The following is a 22,495-nucleotide window of genomic DNA, read 5'->3' as shown; positions in this document are numbered from 1 at the left end:
GAAATTACTCTAATATACTCATTTTCTGCTCAAGAAACATTTCTGAATATTAACAATGTTGAAAACTTGTTTGCAGCTTGATTTTTTTTTTTGTAGAGATCATTGCCATTCAAATGAAATACAAGAAAACCTTTATTTTTAATTTTATTCAACAAGGACAAACTCATTTCTGATGGATCAGGTGACCATGAAAACTGGAGTAATGATGCTAAATTTATTTATTTTTTATTATAAAAAAGAATGAAATGGGCCTTTCACATTAGTAGGGATCGGATCTATCTAATTGAGAGAGCAGGTAATGGTAGACTATAGCACACAATAAAAATTACATTCCAATTTGATCAAATGACTGAAAAAAAACTTCACTGTAGTGTTTCCACGACTTTCAGAAAAAAGAAAAACAAAGACTCAGACTATTAATGGCAGCTAGATGAGAAAAGAATGTTACATTAACTGTCCTGTCCAAAAATGCTGCATTAAACACATGAAACGCCTCATGCAAGCGTTGACTAGTTTTTTGGTGCATAGATTATATATTACAAATTATAGCTTTGTACACTCACTCACACTTTATTATGGACACCAGTCACTGCCAATCACTTGGCAGCAACTCAATGCATTTAGACCATAGGTCTCAAACTTGATTCCTGGAGGGCTGCAGCTCAGCACAGGTTTGCTCCAACCCCAATCAAACACAGCTGATCCAAATAATCAAGGTGTTCAAGACTATTATTAGCTGGCTCAAATTATTAAGCTGGTGTGAGTTGGAGGTGGTTGGAGCTACAGTTGAAGTCAGAATTATTAACCCCCCTGTTTATTTTTTCCCCAATTTCTGTTTAACAGAGAGATTTTTTTTTTCCCAAGACATTTCTAATCATAATAGTTTTAACAACTCATTTCTAATAACTGATTTATTTTATCTTTGCCATGATGACAGTAAATAATATTTGACTAGATATTTTTCAAGACACTTCTACACAGCTTAAAGTGACATTTAAAGGCTTAACTAGGTTTATTAGGTTAACTAGGCAGGTTAGAGTAATTAGGCAAGTTATTGTATAATGATGGGTTGTTCTGTAGACTATTGAAACAAAAATAGCTTAAAAGGGCTAATAATTTTGACCTTAAAATGGTTTTATAAAAATGTAAAACTGCTTTTATTCTAGCCGAAATAAAACAAAGAAGACTTTCTCCAGAAGAAAAAATATTATCAGAAATACTGTGGAAATTTCCTTGCTCTGTTAAACATAATTTGGGAAATATTTAAAATAGAACAAAATTAAAAGGGGGGTTAATAATTCTGACTTCAACTGTAAACTATGCAGAGCTGCGGCACTCCAGGAATTGAGTTTGAGACCATTGATTTAGGTATGTAGACATGGTCGAGACGATCTGCTGCAGTTCAAACAGAGCATCAGAATGGGAAAGAGAGGTGATTTAAGTGACTCATAATGTGGCATGGTTGGGCTGCTCTGAGTATTTAAGAAACTGCTGATCTACTGGGATTATCATGCACAACCATAGGGTTTGGGAATGGTCTCAAAAAAAATAATAAAATATCCAGTGAGCGGCAGTTTTGTGGGCGCAAATGTCTTGTTGATGTCAGAGGAGAAAGGCCAGACTGGTTCGAGCTTATAGAAAGGCAACAGTAATTCAAATAACCACTCGTTACAACCGAGGTATACAGAAGAGCATCTCTGAACAGACAAATCGTCCAACCTTGAGGCAGATTGGCTACAGCAGCAGAAGACCACACCGGGTGTCACTCCTGTCAGCTAAGAACAGGAAACTAAGGCTACAATTTGCACTGGCTCTCCAAAATTGGACAATGGAAGATTGGAAAAAGGCTTCCTTGCCTGAGTCTCGATTTCTGCTGCAACGTTTGGATGGTCAGAATTTGGCTTCAACAACATAAAAGCATGGACCCATCCTGCTTTGTATCAATGGTTCAGGCCTAATAAAGTGGCTGGTAAGTGTACATGCATTAAAAATAAATGCTACCTTGGGGTGTAGGTGGGATTCTTTTTTTAAAATCACTAACAAATGTCTTTAAACGTTTGACTAATAGTGTTTAATCACCCTTTAGAGCTTGAATGGCCATTTAAAAGTAAAAAAAAATAAATTCTTTAAGTGATTGAAGCATTTTACTTTAGCACAGTGTTAACCCCCCAAAAAATCCTAAATCATATCCACACGAAGGATCTCAAAAAGTGTTATAAAGCACTGTTTGGTTTATTTTTAACCCGTCAGCAAGCACAAACTATCAGTAAGACTCTGTTTGGTAAGCAAAGTGAAGCCTGACAGTTCTCAAACACGAAACTGTAATTAGTTTTTCTTATTACTTTCAAAAACCTGTGTTCAAATCAAGTTTTTAATGCTTCTAAATCCTGCTAGTTTTGAAAAACGTGTGCACAATTGGCATGCAAGGTCTAACAGGCTGTGAGAGCTGTCAGGGCTCGGAGCGTTTGTTCTGACAAGGCTGTTATCTGGAGTCTGCATTGTGGCTGCTGCTGCTGTCGTGCCTGCTGATGAACAGTTTATAGCTGGAACATCACGACTCACCTTTTCAGTGTTAGTGCCCAGATTAATCATCAGGGGAAATTAACCAGCTTTATGCAACGTGTTCGTTCAGCAGCTATGTGTAGTTAGATTTCACACACAAAGACTGTTCGCCAATTCACATTTCTACAGTTTGAGGTAGGATTTTATTAAAGACAAAACTGCCTCCTTCATATGGCTAATTCACAGCTTTTTCTTTCGGGATCAATACGATTTATTGTCTGACATAATAGAGATATGGAATACTACAAACATTAAAGGGATAGTTCATCCTAAATAAAAAGAAATCTCTTCCTTTACTATTTTCAAACCTTGTTTTAAAAAGCTGTAACCATTGGCTTTTATAGTATTGGTTTTAACACTATGGAAGTCAATGGTTGCTGGTTTTCAGCTTTCAAAATATCTTCTGTGTTTAACAGAAGTGGCAGCACTGTGGGTTAGCACTGTCACCTCACAGCAAGAAGGTCGCTGGTTCTAGTCCCGGCTGAGCCAGTTGGCATTTCTATGTGGACTTTGCATGTTCTCCTGTGTTGGTGTGGGTTTCCTCTAGGTGCTCCGGTTTACCCCACAGTGCAATGTCAATGCTGTATAGGTGAAATGGATGAACTTAATTGGTGATAGTGTCTGATTGTGTGTATGGTTGTTTCCCAGTACTGGGTTGCGGCTGGAAGGGCATAAGCTTAGTAAAACTTATGCCAGAATAGTTGTCGATTCATTCCGCGGTGGTGACCTCACATAAAAAGGGACTAAGCTGAAGGAAAATGAATGAATTTTCAACAGAAGATATACGTTAAGGTTTGGAACCACTTGATGGTGAGTAAATGTTCATTTTTGGGGTGAGCTATCCCTTCAAACTACAATTTAGTCAAATTATTGCCCTTACAAAATGCTTTATCTCTTGGAGGGTTTGAGAATCATTTTCTCTGGTTATTGGCAGAGTTGAGGTAATTCAGTAATTTATTTCCTCATTTGTTACTGAATGAATCGTATACCAGTGCTGGTACTGGAGTGTCTATAGGTCAAAAAAGAAGCCATAATTAAACATGATCCAGAAGCGCAGGCATTTTCTCTAGACCAAGGCTTATTTAAAATGGACTGTGACAAAGTGGAAAACTGTTCTGTGGTCAGACAAACCAAAATTTGAAGTTTTTTTTTGCGAAATTGGGACGCCATGTCATCCAGACAAAAGAGGACAGGGACAACCCAAGTTGTTATCAGCGCCCAAAAGCCTGCATCTCTGATGGTATGGCTTTGCATGAGTGCATGTGGCACAGGCAGCTTAAACATCTGGAAAGGCACTATCAAAGCTGAAAGGTATATCGAAGTTCTAGAACAACATACTGCATCAATTACAACATGGATTCATAGAAGGATCCAGGTACTAAAATGGCCGACCAGCAGTCCAGATCTTTCACCCATAGAAAACATTTGCCGCATCATAAAGAGGAAGATGCGATAAAGAAGACCTAAGACAGTCAAGCAGCTAGAAACCTGTATTAGACAAGAATGAGAGAACATTCCTATTCCTAAACTTGAGCAACTTTTCTCAGTCTCCAGACATTTGTAGACTGTTGTAAAAAGAGGAGATGGCCTTGTTCCAACGTTTTTGAAATGTGTTGATGCCATGAAATATAAAATCAACTTAGCTGTCCCTACATTTTCACAGTTTAAACATTTGACATGTCATCTATGTTCTATACCAGTGGTTCTCAAACTGGGGGTCGCGACCCCTGCGGGGGTCGCAGAATAATTTCAAGGGGTCGCGAGAGTGATTTAAGTTTCAGTGATTTTAATATATATTTTTCAGTATTATAAGTGAAAGCTAATATTTTCAGATTTTTTAAAGATATCACTGATGAATTCATAAAGTATTTAGGACACATTCAGGCAGAATGCATATTTGTACTTGAAACGCAGCGCTCAGGAACAGTTTAAAACTGTTGTCATGTCAACTTGCTGCAGTAAACAAAGCCGGCAACTCTTGTCCCGCCTTCGCGCTCTTCTTATTGGCCCACTGCGTTAGACTGAATCATTCAGTTAACGCCTTCTGCCTTCAGATGACTGGAGATACAACCGCGAAAATGTAACGCGCTGAAGATGAGAGAATGAAAACAACACTGACAGATTAAGTTTTAGAAACCAGCTAAAGCTACAAATAATGGCACATCCCTGCTGAAAAATCCAGCTTAAACCAGCCGAGGCTGGTTGGCTGGTTTTAGCTGGTTGACCAGCCTGGTTTTAGAGGGGTTTTGGCCATTTCCAGGCTGGTTTCCAGCCTTTTCCAGCCTGGTCTTAGCTGGTCAGGCTGGAAAATGACCAGCTAAATCCAGGTAAAACCAGCTTGACCAGCCAAAACCAGCTATGTCCAGCTTAAACCAGGCATGTTGTGAATGTTAATCCACCATCTACACTTTTCCAAGAGTAGATAAAAGACTTCCATTGGCTTCAAGTCCGCTATGAAAATAACTAAAGCGTTCCTGTAAAGTCTGTGGGACGGAACTTTCAGGTAACTGTTTGCCACATCTACACATTTTAAGCACGATAGGTTCTGTTTAATTCTTTATTTAATGGCCAGACGCTGTCAGCTATATGTAAAATTTAACACCACATACACCATCGCAAAAGGGCTTGCACTGACCAAGATTAAACTAATATTGCAGCTCATGAATAGACCGGTATTGCTGTTAAAATGATGTATTTAAATAATAAGGTATATGTCAAAAGCATCTGTGCAATATCAGACACCATCTGTGAGAACACGGTACAGTTAACGTATTGTTAACAGATTCATTAATGAATTCATGTCAAGCAGTGCGTGCAGGGCCGCCGGTGAGCGGTTCCTCCGTGTATCTTTTGGTCACTCAATTATGCTATAAAAATGTGTTTTCTTGTGATAACGAGATTTCATTGAGACATATTTTCCTCACACATGCATATATATATATATTTTGCTTGTTAGTTTTGATTAGTGTTGATTTCAAATGCAATTAATCTGTTTATAAAACTTAAAATAAGTTATTTTTATTGTTTGGATATGTTTTGGTAGTGGGGGTCGTGAGTTCTTGACGATCTTACATTGGGGGTCGCTGGCTTAAAAGTTTGAGAACCACTGTTCTATACTGAGTAAAATATTGAAATTTCGAACTTCCACATCAGTGCATTCAGATTTTATTCACAATTTGTATAGTGTCACAACTTTTTTGGAATCAGGTTTGTAAAACTTCATTATTTCAGCAATCTAACTGGTGTAAAACTATTCATTTCACCTCTGAGCTGCATTAAAACATCTTTTTCAATCAGAAAGCCACTTCAGATGCAGCTTCTATGCCAGCTCTGCATTGCTATTATTTATTTTATGGATTCTTATTGCTGACAGGGCAAACTTCCATAAGAACACAATCCCATAAAAGTGCACATAGGAGTGTATATTAGCTCTGCTCATAATTCTACTGACAATTCACAACTTAAATAAATAAATAAACAGTTCATTTCTGTAATGACCAATGTGATCTGCCAAGAGCAGCGCAAAATGCTTTTTAAGAGGGTGTTAAGTAATGGTGCCAATACCAGTAAACAAACTGCCACAAAGCTTACTAAATCACTTTGCATGATTACTTTAGGTACTCTTCTGCCATAAAGTTTGCATCTGTATGGGAAACACCCATAAATGCATACAGTATGCAATAAAGTTGCAATAATTCTGTACATGCATTTTCATTGTTTATTTAATTTAGTCTATCTCTTTAGTAAATCCTCAGTATTTAATACTGTTAATACCAAATTGCCTTATTCTAATAAAAGGAGGCAAATATTTTCTTCTGATCAAAATAATTGAAGAATTTTGCTAAATTGCTAATACTGATGCTATTATGAAGGTAAAAAGTCTATTTAAATGGGAACAATATTTATATCTAAACTCCGGTCGTGACTATGTATCTACAGTATCTACATTAACTGCAGCTCTGCACAAGAAGTTTGGCCAGAGCAGAAATGGTCATGCCCAACTGAGCCTGGTTTCTCTCAAGGTTTTTTTCCCTTCACTTTCGTTAATTGAAGTTTGTTCTTCGCCGCTGTCGCCACTGGCTTGCATGGTTTGGGACTTGTGAAGCTGCTCATCGATGGATTTGCTCTTCAGTGGTTGGACTTTCAGCAGTGAAAATTAAACCACACTGAACTAAACTGAGCTTCAACTCTGAACATCAACTCTGAAAACTGTTTCAATTTACTAGAACTTTTAAGCTGCTTTGACACAATCTACATTGTAAAAGCGCTAGAGAAATAAAAGATGAATTAATGTAAACATAGTGTTTGCATTTCCACAACTATTTTCTTTCCTGTGGTACTTTTCAAGTTTGACAAGTATATATTGTAAAACCCAAAAAGTTAAAATAACTGAAACCATTTGAGTAAACCAATTACAACAAAACATTTAAGTTCAAAAACTAATCCTAATGAGTACTGTGAACTTAATCCATTTGAGTAAACGAAGCAATGTGAGCACATTATACCCAATAAATGAAGAGAACTCAAATCAACTGAGTACTGTAAGGCAACTCAAAGGGTTTGTAGCAATGGGTTTTCTCAAATGGTTTGAGTTGCCTTCACTTTTTGGGTTTTACAGAGTACCTCGTTACTTCAACTTAAATGGAGCAAGTTCACAGTACTCATAAAGATTCGTTTTTTAACTCAAAGGGTTTGTAGCAATGGGTTTTCTCAAATGGTTTGAGTTAAAAAACTAATCTTTATGAGTACTGTGAACTTGCTCCATTTAAGTTGAAGTAACGAGGTACTCTGTAAAACCATTTGAGGAAACCGATTGCAACAAACCATTTAGGTTCAAAAACTAATCCTAATGAGTACTGTGAACTTACTCCATTTAAGTAAATAAAGCAATTAGAGTACAGTAAAACCCAATAAATGAAGAGAACTTAAACCAACTGAGTACTGTAAAACCCAATATGTAAAGGCAACTCAAACCATTTGAGGAAACTGATTGGTACAATCTATTTGAGTTAAAAACTAGTCTATATGAATACTGTGAACTTACTCCATTTAAGTTGAAGTAATTAGGTATTTAATTAACTCATTATCTTCAACACTGAGTTCAAAACTCTTTTCAAATAAGAATTAGCTTTCAGTCAATTTTGAGTTAACTACACTCATTTCATTTGATAAAGTTGACTTGGGTTTTACAGTGTGTCAACAATTCGGTCAGTTAATTAAAAAAATAAATAAAGAATTTCTTCATTGATCACCATGACCGTAGATGAACAGGAAGTCACATGGGTTTGGAACAACTTAAGAGTGAGTAAATGATTACAAAAACATCCACTTAAGGGATGTCAGACGTGGTATGAAGAAATATACAATCGAAACATTTTTACTCAAGGAGCGTGATCTTTATTTCCCCTGGTGAAAGGATCTCAGTATTTGAAATGACAAAATTGGTATTGTGATCACACATTGGGAAACAGTTTAGCACTGAAAAACGACTATAACAAAGCAGTTCACTTTTCAATGTCAGTAATAATATCAACAATAGCCAAATATCTGACTATGAATTCTAAATAGTCACAATAAGTTTTTCGTTTTTTTTCCTTCAAAGGCAAAATGACGACACTCATTACAAACACCCATGTTAAACATCAGGACTATTACTCCGGATATTGCTATACTTTTAAATGGCATATACTGTAGGACCATGACGACTCTCTGATGTAGCTGGACGGTTCTAGAACAATCCACATAGTGGACTTCAACACAGAACCTAAATGGAGACTTTGGTTCAAGGTATCTGTCAAAAGAGGGTGCTTCATACTCATTTCCAAACAGGAAGTTTTACTTGAAGAATTCAATCTAAAAACAGACATTCTTCAAAAAGGAACCACAAGAATTGAAAGGCACAACACTTCAACACAGTTTCTAAATAATCATAATAATCTTTTCGAGTAGTAGTAGTGCACGGCAGTGTGAATTCATTCTTTGTTGATTCTAATTGATATCATCTATGTAACTCATCTGAATGTTTTGAGGCTCTAAAACACAGGTGTCAAACTCAGTTCCTGGAGAGCCGCAGCTCTGCACAGTTTAGCTCCAACCCTAATTAAACACACCTGATCAAATTAATTGAGTGCCATAGGCTTATTTGAGACCTACAGTTACTTTTGTTTCAGAATCTGGCGCGTTTTCCCAGTTAGCATGGTCGGTTTGGCATATGTGAATCCAGCAATCGCACTCTGATCCGCACCAAAAGAATCGATCTGAGATCACCTGGATGAGGTGGTCTTGGCTCGGTTGAAACGAACTCTGGAGCGTATCGATTGTAATGAGAAAGCAATATGATCCGAACCAGGCTATATCAGTGTATTATGGGTATGTAATAGGCATATATGGCTATATAAAGAGAGAATTATGAGTAGGGTGGGATGTTATTCCTACCGGTAAATGTGCGTTTCCTGTTAAATATGAAAGTGAAAGCATGTTAACTATTAACGAGAGCTGTTTATCCGTTAGGAAAATTTACCAAACGGAAGTCTTTGTTTATCTGTTATTTCTCTCTATAATGTAAACCCTATAATGCATAAGCCAACTGCTATATATGAGAAAGTCTTACCTCTGATTTATATCTGGTGACGATGTCTGTGGGTGTCACATTCAGAATTAAAGTGCACCTTTTGTTTATAAAGTCCTATTGCTCATCGTCATAAATTAAAATAAGGGATGCATGACAGCTGAGTGGGACTTTGCAAAATAAACCGTGAAACTCTGACCAGTGTGAGGAGAGTTTACTCGCACGTGACTTGTTTTAACTATTTTGGTCCGTTTAGAAACTTTTCCGTGTGAAAGCGAACCGCACCAAGAACAAAGTGAAACATTAGCCATTTTCACACATACAGACCTTTCCAGAAAATTACCGACAATTTTCTGGAAAGGTCTGTTTGTGTGAACAGGCCCTTTTTGAAAATACCGGTAAATTCGGAAAGAGAAGTTGTAACATTACCGGTAATTTGCTGGAGTGCTGCTCTCTGTGAACGCAGAAGGAAAGAGCGCGTTCATGCTTGGAGCGCGCTGACGTGAGACGTCTACTTCAGCCAATCAGAACACTCAGACGCATTCACGTCCGCGCGGTTTATGAAAATAAAAGCCAATATTTTTCTAGACAAATTTAGCTGCTAGATGTTTGTCAGATAACATTTATACAATCCTTCCTAATGCCAACTGTGTAAAAAAATTATCAATGAAATGCTTATGATAAGCCGTTGTTTGTTTACCTTCAAGCTCTGATGCGTGTGCAAGTGAAGCAGCCGGTGAGTGCCAGCACACACACTTATATTGTGAACATCGCAACATGTGAAAGTGTTCCTCTATGTTTTCATTGAAGTTGTTCACAATACTTATCCATCCACAGAGTTTGTAATGTTGTCAAATGTTTACAAATACAAGCGCTGCCGTTTGTAGGTCATTTCTGGTTAATGATGTCAGAATTTACCGGTATTTTGGAATGAATGTGTGAACGGTCTTTTCTGGAAAAATTCTGTAATGTCCTTGCCTGTGTGAACTGCATTTTTGAACTTACCGGTAAAGTCGTTCGGAAATTTTTCGTATATTTACCAGTATCACTGTGTGAAAGGAGCTAATGTAACTATTTAAATCTCCGTTTCGGAACAAAAGAATCGATCCACAGGTGTGAAAGTTTTCTAAGTTGTTGAAGAAAGATTGGAACTAAACTCCACAGAGCTGCAGCCCTCCAGGAATTAAGTTTGACACCCCTGCTCTAAAATCATATGTACTAGCAGGAAAGCCATGTACTGTAACCTTGTTTGACTCCAGTCTACTTTGAAGAGTCTGAAGTAGGTAGTGTGATTTTTGAAAGTCAACATGAAATCAAATCAACCCATTTGTTTAACATTGTTTAGTAACATCATGCACAGCAATCAGAGCATATGATTACAAAGATGGCTTGTTTTGGTATTCTTTCATTTCAAAACGTCTGAAATATTCGATTTTTCTGCTGACATCACATCGGTTACACACACACACACACACTGTCAAACAGTGTTTTGTACCATTTACACTAGTGCATTCGTGAATGAAAAAAACTTACAGCATCTCTGCCCACACTATACAGCCTAAAAGCACATGATCCGTAGCCAGCATCTGTACTTGTAGTCTGATTTCGTATTGGTCATATGGGAGAGGTTTGACCATTCTGGGAACTTTATGCAAATGCTCAGAAGACCAATCAAAGAGCTATTGTGGATAGCCACGCCTCTGTGTTCATAGTTTCGGTCCCTCTATACCAGGGGTGCCCAAACTTGGTCCTGGAGGGCCGGTGTCCTGCTTAGTTTAGTTCCAACGCTAATCAGGCACACCTGAGCTAACTAATCAAGCTCTAAAGCTGTGGTCACACTAGAGTTTGAGCTTGCGAAATTCTGTCGTACGGCGCTGCAAAAAGGGGATAATTAAACAAGACGATTAAAAAGCGAGCGATTGGTCCATATTTAAATTTCTGTCCAGAGAAGTCATGTTTTGATCATCGATTGGTCTCACACAATCAAGTGATCTGATTTTGCAGGTCAGAGTTCAACGCAGCAAACTGCTAAACTTGTCGCACGAGCTTGCGTTTCTGGTCTGACGCATTTGTGTGCATATTAATGAAAGTCTATGAGGAGAAAAGTCCAGTGTGACTGCAGCTTAACTTGACTTTCTAGAACAATGGTCTCAAACTCAATTCCTGAAGGGCCACAGCTCTGTAGAGTTTAGCTTAAGTTTCTAGTGGTCTCGAACACCTTGATTAGTTGGATCAGGTATGGTTGATTAAGGTTGAAGCAAAACTGCAGAGCTGCGGCTCTCCAGGAATCAATTTTGAGACCTTTGTTCTAGAAGTATCCATGCCCGTGTGAGGCAAGTTGGAGCTCAAACCTGCAGGACATCTGCCCTCCAGGACCGAGTTTTGGCACCCCTGGTATTGACCTTATTCTTCAGTGCGAAAGTGCGCTCGTTTTTGCGAATGTTTTAGAACTTCTGATTCTGTTGCCTATAGGAGAAATGACTAGGGATAATAAAGGGAAGAAACAGCCAAACTACTTGCTCTACAAACAAGTATGTCCATGACTATACAGACAAAGCAGAACAATATAATAAGAAGATATCAGTTTACAACATCAAGCAGCATAACAAGCTGTTTTTAACATCTAAAAATGAATGGAAGTGATTGATACTGGAAGTCTTGAGCCAAAAAGATTCAAACGGCTGCGCCCGCTCGTACACAAAGACTAAGGTCAACAGAGGGACTGAAACTAACTATGAATGCAGAGTCGTAGCTATCCACAATAGCTTTTTGATTGGTTTGAACATTTGCAAAATAAAATGGGGGTTTTTAGCGTTCTCAAAGTGTTCAGTTTCTGTGGGTCAAAGATGCCAGAGTAGTGTGGATGCCAGGCCTAACCGTAACAAAACTTGAGTGTTTTAAAATGAGAACACATGAGTGTAAATGACACCCAAGTAATACTTTAGAGTCAAGGCTCAGTTTAACATTGGTTGATGCTTTAGGTGTCATGATCTAACAAATGAATAATATTTTACAGCGTTTATTGAATTGTATTAGACTGTATTATGAGTTGTTAAAATATTGGTTGCCAAGTGGGTTGTATGTGGGTCAAAGACAAAAAGGGGTTTTCAAGTATCAGAGTGTGCGTTTTTTCTGACCAAAATACAATAATAATAATAATAAAGTCTTTAATTTAGCTGTTGTTTAGGGAGGATACCCATTAAAATGTCATTCAGTGTAACAATACTTTATATGTCCCCCTCTAGAAAAATAATTTCAGGCATCATTGCCAAGATTCATTTTTATTACATATTAAAATGTAATCTATTTAAGGACCAGAGTGGTCACAAAATTCTGACTAATTGTAATTTTAAATCGTTATATTTTGCTGCTATCCTTCAAACAACTAGACTTTACCCATTTGTCAGCAAGAAGTATTTAATTTAAAATATGATACAATTTTGGTTGATCACTTGTTGTACACTACCAGACAAAAGTCTTGTCGACGATCCCAGTTGTGAGAGCAACAAATAATACCTTGACTTCTAGTTGATAATTTGGAAAAGTGTCAGAAGGTATAGTTTTCAGATGAATCATCTGTTGAACTGCATCCCAATCATCACTGATACTGCTGAGGACCTATTGGAACCTGCATAGACCCAAGATTCTAATAGAAATCAGTCAAGTTTGGTAAAGGAAAAATTATGGTTTGGGGTTACATTCAGTATGGGGGCATGTGAGAGATCTGCAGAGTGGATAACAACAGCCTGAGGTATCAAGACATTTGTGCTGCCCATTACATTACAAATAACAGGAGAGGGCAAATTCTTCAGCAAGATAGCGCTCCTTCTCATACTTCAGCCTCCACATCAAAGTTCCTGAAAGCAAAGAAGGTCCAGGTGATCCAGGATTGGCCAGCCCAGTCACTAGATATGAACATTATTGAGCATATCTGGGGTAAGATGGAGGAGAAGGCATTGAAGATGAATCCAAAGATTCTTGATGAAATCTGGGAGTCCTGCAAGAACACTTTCTTTGCCATTCCAGATGACTTAGTTAATACGTTTGAGTCATTGCAGAGATGTATGGATGCAGTCCTCCAAGCTCATGGCAGTCATACACAATATTAAATATTTTTTCCACTGCACCATTACTTTATATTTTTTACTTTATATTCTATACTGTACATTATTTCTGTTAGGCGATGAGACTTTTGTCTAAGCAAAGTCAGACCTTACTGTCCTAATTAAATAATTAAAAATCAAGGCATGATCATATTTTATTTTGGTAAAATAAGCATAAACTAGAGGCCTTAGCCTTTCATATAAACTACTTCTGACTAGAAGTCAAGTTATTATTTGTTGTTCCTAAAACTTGGATAGGCGACAAGACTTTTGTCAGGTAGTGTATGTATTTGAATAAAGACTTGGTCATAATGTTATTTCATTTTTACATATTTATGTTATACTAAATGATGACTGAAAATTATACTGTAAATTATACTCCATTCCTTTTTATGTAAATAGCATGTTTATACAAATTCAATCACATTCAAAAATGTGAAGGGCTGTTCATACAAAAAGCCGTAGTTTTCTTTTTCCATGTAAACATGTGCAGAACTGATGTTTTTGACCACTGTGCTCACGTGCTCTCATGTCTCACACACACCAAATCTTTTGAGTGCAGTTTCATGTTGATTTCAACATTATTTCTAATAATTATGTTCCATTCCTTAGATAAATTCTAATATTTACACATTTCTCTTTTAATTATTATTTAAAAATCACACGATACTACTAATAATGAAATCTTGAGTAGCTACTGATCATTTAAGGATGAAAAGAACTACTTATAAAAACACAAACTCGTAGAACTATTATATAGGAAAAGGAATATTGCTTTAATACTGATTTTTAAACTCTATGGTAGCTGCACTACATGTCATCTGTGCTTACTGGAGAAAAAAGAAAACACTAGCGCATCTCACAAACATCTTTGAACATGAAGGTCTGTAATGGTCTACCACAGGATCAAGTGCACGTCTGTAGGTTTGTAAAATGTGGTGTAAACCACGGCGACTTGTTCGTCCCTGAGGGCGCTTTTTTTCACCACATCTTCAGCCTGAGAACCAGCCTCAGAGTGCTTTGTTTCATGTTTAGTTTACGAGGACACAGCCTTGTGGAGGCTCTACGGTCTCTATCATCTCGCAGTCTAGGAAAGGGGCTCCGGGTGTGGGTTGCGCTGAAGGGGTTTCAGCGTTACCTGGGGGCAGAGGAGGCTGGGCAGGATTCCATGCGTACTGGGGCTCTGTAGGAACAGATGGGGTGTAGTTGCTGTGGCGGAGGCCAGTCTGGGAAGCGGGCAGATATGCAACCGTATGTCAGGAATAAGGTGCCGGGCTCCAAAAAAGGGGTCAGGGTTTGGGCCTGTGTGAAGGAAGGGCTGGGCAGGGAGCTGCTGTTGATCTAAGGGTCCTGGGCAGGAGGGTAAGTACCCTCTGCCAGCTGCATTTGGTGGAAGTAAGCCTGAGAACCAGTCTCAGAGTGCTTCATTTCAGGTTTAGTTTACAAGGACACAGCCTTGCGGAGGCTCTACGGTCTCCATCATCTCGCAGTCCAGGAAAGGGGCTTCGGGTGCGGGTTGCGCTGAAGGGGTCTCGGCTTTACCTGGGGGCAGAGGAGGCTGGGCAGGACTCCATGCGTACTGGGGCTCTGTAGGAAGGGATGGGGTGTAGTTGATGTGGTTTTTGGGTGGCGAAGGCCAGTCTGGGAAGCGGGCAGACTTGGGACCGTATGTCAGGGACGAGGTTCCGGGCTCCAAAAAAGGGGTCAGGGTTTGGGTCCGTGTGAAAGGAGGGCTGGGCAGGGGGCTGCTGCTGATCTGGGGGTCCTGGGCAGGAGGGTAAGCATCCTCTGCCAGCTGCATCTGATGGAAGTAGGCCTGAACCTGAGACTGCTTCTGGAGGTAGAGCCTCTTCTGTTGGAGTCTGCGAAACGGGATTACAGATAAGCTGAAATTCTTCAGGACAAGCTTCAGGACATCATTGTATTATGAATGTGGTTGTTCCTGACCTGTGCTCCTGGAGTTGTTGCTCTAAAGTGCGCGGTGCAGCCTCTTTACAAAACATCTGGCCACTTCCGAGACCGCTCGCCAACTGACTGGCTCTCTGAATTCAAAAACAAAAACAAGCCATTTATACTTTTGTAAACTCTAGATAGTGCTAATAATGACATCATTTACTTCATAGCTTAAGCCATGGATATATACACTAGATCAGGGGTGCCCAAACTCAGTCCTGAAGGGCCGGTGTCCTGGAAAGTTTAGTTCCAACCCTCTTATTAAGCTTTCTAGAAACATCTGTGCAGGTGTGTTGGGGTAAGTTGGGATTAAAACCTGCAGGACACTGACCCTCCAGGACCAAGTTTGGGCACCCCTGCACTAGATATTGCATACAGACCCTGAGTCAATACTAGGGATGTCCAGATCCGATCACGTGATCGTAAATTGGGCCCGATCATGCAGTTTCAGATTCGATCGGAATCGGACGTTATATCCTGATCAGGATTGGAATATATATGTATAGAACATGGAAGCAGCTTGAAGCGGAAAGGATGTCTGTGATCTGGAGGTATTATAAAGTTGATGATGACAACATTGCCATAGCAAACTGTGAGATACTTAAACTTGGGATGGCCTGCCAGGCATTTTGAGTTGAGGTGCTATTTGTTTTTATATTAGATTTTTATTTTATTTTATTTTTCAACTACCTCACAAACATGCCCTGTTTGTTAATCGAATTAACTAAAAATAGGGAACATCCTGAATCTGTTTCTTCGCTCTTCTTTACTCTTTTTTATTTTGTATTATAGAAGTATCGGATCGGGTTTCGATATCGGTAGATACTCAAAATTAATGGACTCGCACTCGGGGGCAAAAAAACCTAATGGGGACATCCCTAGTCAATACCGCTGCCACATTTGTACAGTGCTCCCAGGACAAATGTCATTCAACCGCACTAGTCTGGACTAAAGCCGATGTGAAGAAGTTGGACTTTAGCGCTGCGTACGAGTGTAGTAACGAGCAAACAAAGAAAACAAAACACAAATGCATAACTTCATAGGTAAGATTTCGTTATTTTAAGTTTTGTATGTTACGAACTTTTGTGCTAAACAAGATGATAATACAGTCACTTACCGCACTTACCATAAGGCAAAGTAGCACCAACTTGCACTAAATTCTAGGCTTATATTAGTTTTGTTGAATAAAATCAGCAAACAATGTAAATGAAATATGATAACAAGCCGCTGATGCCAGAAACTTGTGCTATTGTCAGCTAAATGAAGTAACGGCTAGTTTTTAAAGTAACTAATAAAAAGTGCCTGTGCTTCAATGTGGATACTTTCCACCGTGAATATTACAAAAGTTATATACTATTTAGATCAAAAAGGTGAATGTTATGCACATTGAGACGCAGGGATATCAATGGTTCACATGAGTTGTTCATAACGAAGATTCATTCACAAGTGAATCGTTCTCTCCGTAAGCATTAGAAGTGAAAGCAGGAGAGGGGGTGTGTATTAGGACACGGATTATATCAAATTTAACAGGGAGGAAGGATAATACATTTCTGTGCACACAAACAGATGCTCTTTGTCTGCAATGCCTGTGCGACCAATTATCCATCAATGTAGAAAAGTGATGAAAAATTAAAATTTTCGTAATTTAAAAAAAATATTTGCGTACTGACCACCGTGAAATACCTAATCATAGATATATGTATATATCAATGGCTCTGGATGGCCAGTCCTTCACTACACATTTGTCCCACATTCATTTCAAAGGAGTACTAAAATGGTGGCTCTATTGACGCATTCCTTCTAATAGACAACAACAGGGTAGACGACATCCAATGTAAACATCTATGAGCTTAAATTAGGCTGGCTGATTAATTGAATTGAAATCCCAAACACGATTGAGCTTCTTCAACTTGCGATTGATCTTCTGAAAGAAGCGCGGTGTCATTTGTATAAAATCTCCTCCGTAGGCCAGAGGGCGCTCTTGCGAAAACCCAGAAATCCTCTGGGGAAAATAGTGGTTGCTGAATTGACAGAAGATTTAAGCGCTTTCATTGATTCGACGTGACTAATAAACACACGACTATGGAATATTCTCACAGAAAGATTTATTTCAAACACTTGACTGTAGTTTAATATGTTGTATTTTTTTGTGCAGCTTTTACCACAGCCATAGGTCCTTGAGAAGAGATGCAAACAATTGTGATTATCACAGAACATTTATCTTGATGTCATTTTTGACTGATTAAACCAAATTCAAACCTAAACAGCTTTTTTTTGTGTAGCTTATCAGCGTGCTACGACTCTGTAGTAAACTGAAAAACGCACATGCTTAAGAGTTACTAGATCCTGCTTTACTGACAAAATGCGCACGAAAATCACCCAGCCCTAGCTCAAGCTGATTGGCCTCTGCTAATATTGCAGTCAATGAAATAGGCTGAAAACATTAAAATAGTCTGGTTCACTGTAAAGCACTTAAACCGCTTTTCCATTGTGTGGTACAACTCGGATTACTAGGACTCAGTTTAAGTTTTCACAACAGTTTAGTTCAAAGTGGGTGGGAATATAGACATATCATTAGTTGTGGCACCTATACTGCCATGATATTAAACTAGGCCGACTCATTTAGTCCTCGTCTACTAACAAGAGAAATGACTATACTTCATCTTCTGGAGATAATACAGCCATTTTAGTGGATTCATTCAAGAAATCGGTTCTGCATTAAGTTTTTCCAGAATGCATTTCTCTTCTCGCTTTGTTTTTTCCAGCAGATGGCGCTGTATGCTTTACAAACATCTGTGCTTGCTTCTAATTTCTTACAAATACCACTGCAACCTCATTTGATCATTAGTAAAGTTAGTTAAGTGAATTACAAGTGTTGATAGTGACTGTTTATATTAATCTTCCGACATAAAGTCAACTTACATGACATAGCTCAACATACAAGTTCTCTTCCTTGTGAGCATTGGCGTCTCAGTGTCGCCTGCTGTTAAAAACTAAGCTCAGAAGTGAATTAAGAGAGAATAGCGATGCATTTTGATAATCGCTAATGAAATTGACAAATCTCAAAGTTGCAAAATCAAAAGTCCTGTCTAAAGGTGGGTGAATGGTGCCGCTTTAGCTGTCGTAAGTGCATGTGTGCAGAGAAGTCATGTGGAAATCATTGATGTTTGTATGGTTGTGGCCTGTGTACTTTGTGAGAGGAACGTACTTGAGTGTTGTTATATCTAATTGTATCAATACCTGCTATGAGAAAGAGAGAGGCTCTGAAAGCAATGTTTTTCTCTGTCCGTGTTTTTGCACAGAATTGCATGCGAGCCTAAAATTGTCATTTATCACTGCATTCAAACAATGTACACATAAAATGCAGGAACAATGTGATCTTCCGACCATCAGAATTCGCATTGTGTATGCGAAAAATGTGGGTAAAAACACCTGAATCTACTTGTAGGTCACTATTTGGAAACATTTGTATTGCGCTGCTAGTTGGTGGTTCATTCCACTGTGGTGAACCCTGATAAATCAGGGACTAAGCTGAAAGAGATTGAGTGAGTGAGTGTATATTGCTGGCCAAATGTCTATGCAAAGAAAGCATGGTTTTAGGTATCAGTTTAGTGTTGATGCCACTCTTTCATGGTGATGCTATGAAAAAGAGCAAAAGCCTTTTGTGATTGAGCGTAGATTCAACTTTCTTTGTCTTTGGAGCTTAAAACAATGCTTTAGGTGCACAAACAGTGCTTTACGTATTTGCTCAGCAGCAGCACACACAGCTATTGTTTTATAATAATAATGCAGATGACAAAATTATGATTGAAATGCTTCATTTTATATTAGTGCTCCTAACATTATCAGATCTAAACCAGCATAAACTAATCTGAACAAGCATATAAACTCTCATTGGTTTTTGACCAATGTTTTTGTTTTTTCCTGTATGGATTAGATATTATATAATGCTATCTTAGCAGAAAGGCTATTTTTGTAATACTGTTTCGTGAGGTCTGGATTAATGACGTGGCTTTTCTATGTCTATTAGTTTATTCAATGGATTAAAACAGACTTCTTATATAAATATAATCTATCTATCTATCTATCTATCTATCTATCTATCTATCTATCTATCTATCTATCTATCTATCTATCTATCTATCTATCTATCTATCTATCTATCTATCTATCTATCTATCTATCTATCTATCTATCTATCTATCTATCTATCTATCTATCCATCCATCTATCCATCTATCCAGCTATCCATCCATTCATCCAGTTGAAGTCAGAATTATTAGCCCCCGTTAATCCCCCCCCCCCAATTTCTGTTTAATGGAGAGATTTTTCCAATACATTTCTAAACATAATAGTTTTAATAGCTCATTTCTAATAACTGATTTATTTTATCTTTGCCATGATGACAGTAAATAATATTTTGCTTGATGTTTTTCTAGACACTTCTATACAGCTTAAAGTGACATTTAAAGGCTTAACTAGGTTAATTAGGTTAACTAGGCAGGTCAGGGTAATTATGCAAGTTATTGTATAATGATGGTTTGTTCTGTAGACTGTCAAAAAAAAATGTAGCTTAAAGAGGCTAATAATATTGACCTTAAAATAGTTTTTTAGACATACTGTGAAAATTTCTTTGCTCTGTTAAACACCATTTGGGAAATATTAAAAAAACATTCAAATGGCAGCTAATAATTCTGACTTAAACTATATATACATATTTATAAAAGAGAAAAACTTGAAATGAAATGTTCAGAAATTCAGAAAAAAAACTGTTTATGGAAAATACAGTGTTTTTAAATGGTTACACTACATTACATTCATTCATTTCAACACTTCCTTCATACATCACAATGGTCTTTTCTGCAGACACTGACCAGGTATCTGACCCACCTGTAGGCGCTGAGTGAGGTACTGTGTCTCCAGACTCTGTCTCCTGGACAGCAAATAAGGGTGCATTTTACCAGTGAATGTTGATGTATCTTTTCCACCAAGACACAGCCGTCCTTCTCCCTGAAATGATTAGTTTAATCTCAGCATAAATCACAGAGAACAAACAATAAAAAACAAAGACAAACTACATTTATTTCACATTTAAAGGGGACCATATAATAATTACACTTGCTAAAAACAGTCTGCAGAAACACTTTGATTGACATTCTCCCTTTGTACATGTCATTAGAGGTGGAAAGTCCTGCCCATTAGTGATCATCTCTCCCTTATTAGCATAAACAGCCCTGAGTGAGAAGCAGCCGTCCATCATTAGAGTTTTTACCTGCTAAAGATAATGTCAGTGACGAAGAGGATTATAAATGTGGACTTTTAACTTCACAAATCAACAATGTAGTCTTCATATACTGACGCTTTTTGAGACACTTAACACGCTTCAGTTTTCACACAGATAACGCAAGTCTTGTTTTGAATCTGCTGCTATGGGGATGCACAGGCTTTAGCTCTGCCTCCTTTTGAATTTAAAGCGACAGTCACTAAAGTGACACAATTTGAATCAAAGCCTGAAAGGGACAGTTTCAAAGAGTTATACAACACTATTCGTGTGGTATTTTGAGCTGAAACATCACATACACCCTCCAGGGACATCAGAGTCTTGTAAAAAGAAGTATAATAGGTCCCCTTTAAAGTCAAAATACTATAATGTATAAATACTAATTTATAAGAATGTATTTAAAAATAATAAAATAAATTGAAAGCAGCACAAATGTGTGTCTGACCTGGTGGCTGAGGGGATGGTGAGGCTCTAGGAGCTCCTGAGGGCTGATCATGGGGTTTCCGCATGCTCCACCATCTCCTAACACGATCTGCGCTTTATTGAGCTCCAGGAAGCCCTTGGTCCTGGCCAGGTTCTGGATGTGCTGTCTGAATGCCACCAACCCTGTGAAACCGTGGGTTCAATAAAAATACGGCAGACTTCAGTGAGACGAAGCGCTGGAGATATTCCTGTGAGTGCTGCAGGGGTGCTCTGACTCACTCTCTTCACTACTGCTATAATTAACAGAGGAGTGAATCACCCCCAATTATTTTCAGCTTTTTAAAAGTGGTCATTATTTACAGAAGGTCAGATATCAATCAGAATGAGGGTTATTTATCTGCTTACAATATATCCTCTAAAACACTGATTATGACACACAAATACATGCCTACAGAGACCAAAGTGGTGGACAGAATAGATTCTGGGCTTCATTCATACACATGGAAGGATGGACATGCAGATTGTGTGTCTTTTTGGCGATTATAGTCAGGTTTGATGAATTCGAGCCTGTGATCTATTCTGTATAGTAAAGTAGCATTTGACTATGAAGTATCTACATGTAACAGAATACCGTTTGTCTGAAAATAAAGCATGAAGGGCCGTTTCATTTTTGCAATTTTGAACTATTCCAATTTATATACCATTATAAAACATTTTGAGGCTTTTCGTTCCCTTCCAGCCGCAACTCATCTCTGGGAAACATCCAAACACACTCATTCACACATACAATACGGACAATTTAGCTTACCCAATTCACCTGTACGGCATGTCTTTGGACTATGGGGGAAACCAGAGCACCTGGAGGAAACCCACGCGAACGCAGGGAGAACATGCAAACTCCACACAGAAATGCCAACTGAGCTGAGGCTCGACCCACCGACCTTCTTGCTGTGAGGTGACAGCACTACCTACTGCGCCACTGCGTCGCCCACATTTTAAATATACTCATATTAAATGTAATATTGAACAAAAGACTAGATAATAAATTATGATCAACAAAAGACTATAATAAATTATGATCAAATGTTGGTGCCAGACGGGTTGGCCTGAGTATTTCAGAAATTGCTGATCTACTGGGATTTTCACGCACAACCATCTCTAGGGTTAACAGAGAATGGTCAGAAAAAGCAAAAATATCCAGTAAGCCGCTGTTCTGTGGGCACAAATGACTTGTTGATGTCAGAGGTCAGAGGAGAATGGCCAGACTGGTTCGTTACAACCAAGGTAGAAGAGCATCTCTGAACACACAACACCTCCAACCTTAAGGCGGATGGGCTGCAGCAGCAGAAGACCACACCAGGTGTCACTACTGTCAGCTAAGAATAGGAAACTGAGGCTACAATTCACACAGGCTCACCAAAACTGGACAATAAAAGATTGGAAAAACGTTGCCTGGTCTAATTAGTCTCGATTTCTGCTGCGACATTCGGATGATAGGGTCAGAATTTGGCGTCAACAACATGATAGCATCGATCCATCCTGCCTTGTATCAACGGTTCAGGCTGGTGGTGGTGGTGTAATGGTGTGGGTGATTTTCTTCTTGGC

General features: G+C 38.4%; 1 protein-coding gene across 1 annotated transcript in view; it reads right to left on the bottom strand.

Moving 5' to 3' along the window:
• Nucleotides 1–11,892: 11,892 nt before the first annotated feature.
• The window catches only part of sik2a (salt-inducible kinase 2a), a 72,880-nt gene continuing 62,277 nt past the window's right edge, over nt 11,893–22,495 (bottom strand). Inside the window, exons 12-15 of the mRNA XM_056458573.1 lie at nt 20,913–21,073; nt 20,077–20,196; nt 15,181–15,275; nt 11,893–15,095 (exon numbers count right to left, since the gene is read on the bottom strand). Coding sequence (XP_056314548.1) covers nt 14,669–15,095; nt 15,181–15,275; nt 20,077–20,196; nt 20,913–21,073 — 803 coding nt within the window. The 3' untranslated portion in view covers nt 11,893–14,668. The remainder of the gene's footprint in view (nt 15,096–15,180; nt 15,276–20,076; nt 20,197–20,912; nt 21,074–22,495) is intronic.

The sequence above is a fragment of the Danio aesculapii genome, chromosome 5, assembly GCF_903798145.1.
Source record: "Danio aesculapii chromosome 5, fDanAes4.1, whole genome shotgun sequence".
In the NCBI taxonomy this organism is placed as follows: domain Eukaryota; kingdom Metazoa; phylum Chordata; class Actinopteri; order Cypriniformes; family Danionidae; genus Danio; species Danio aesculapii.
This window is presented reverse-complemented; position numbering and strand designations above follow the sequence as displayed.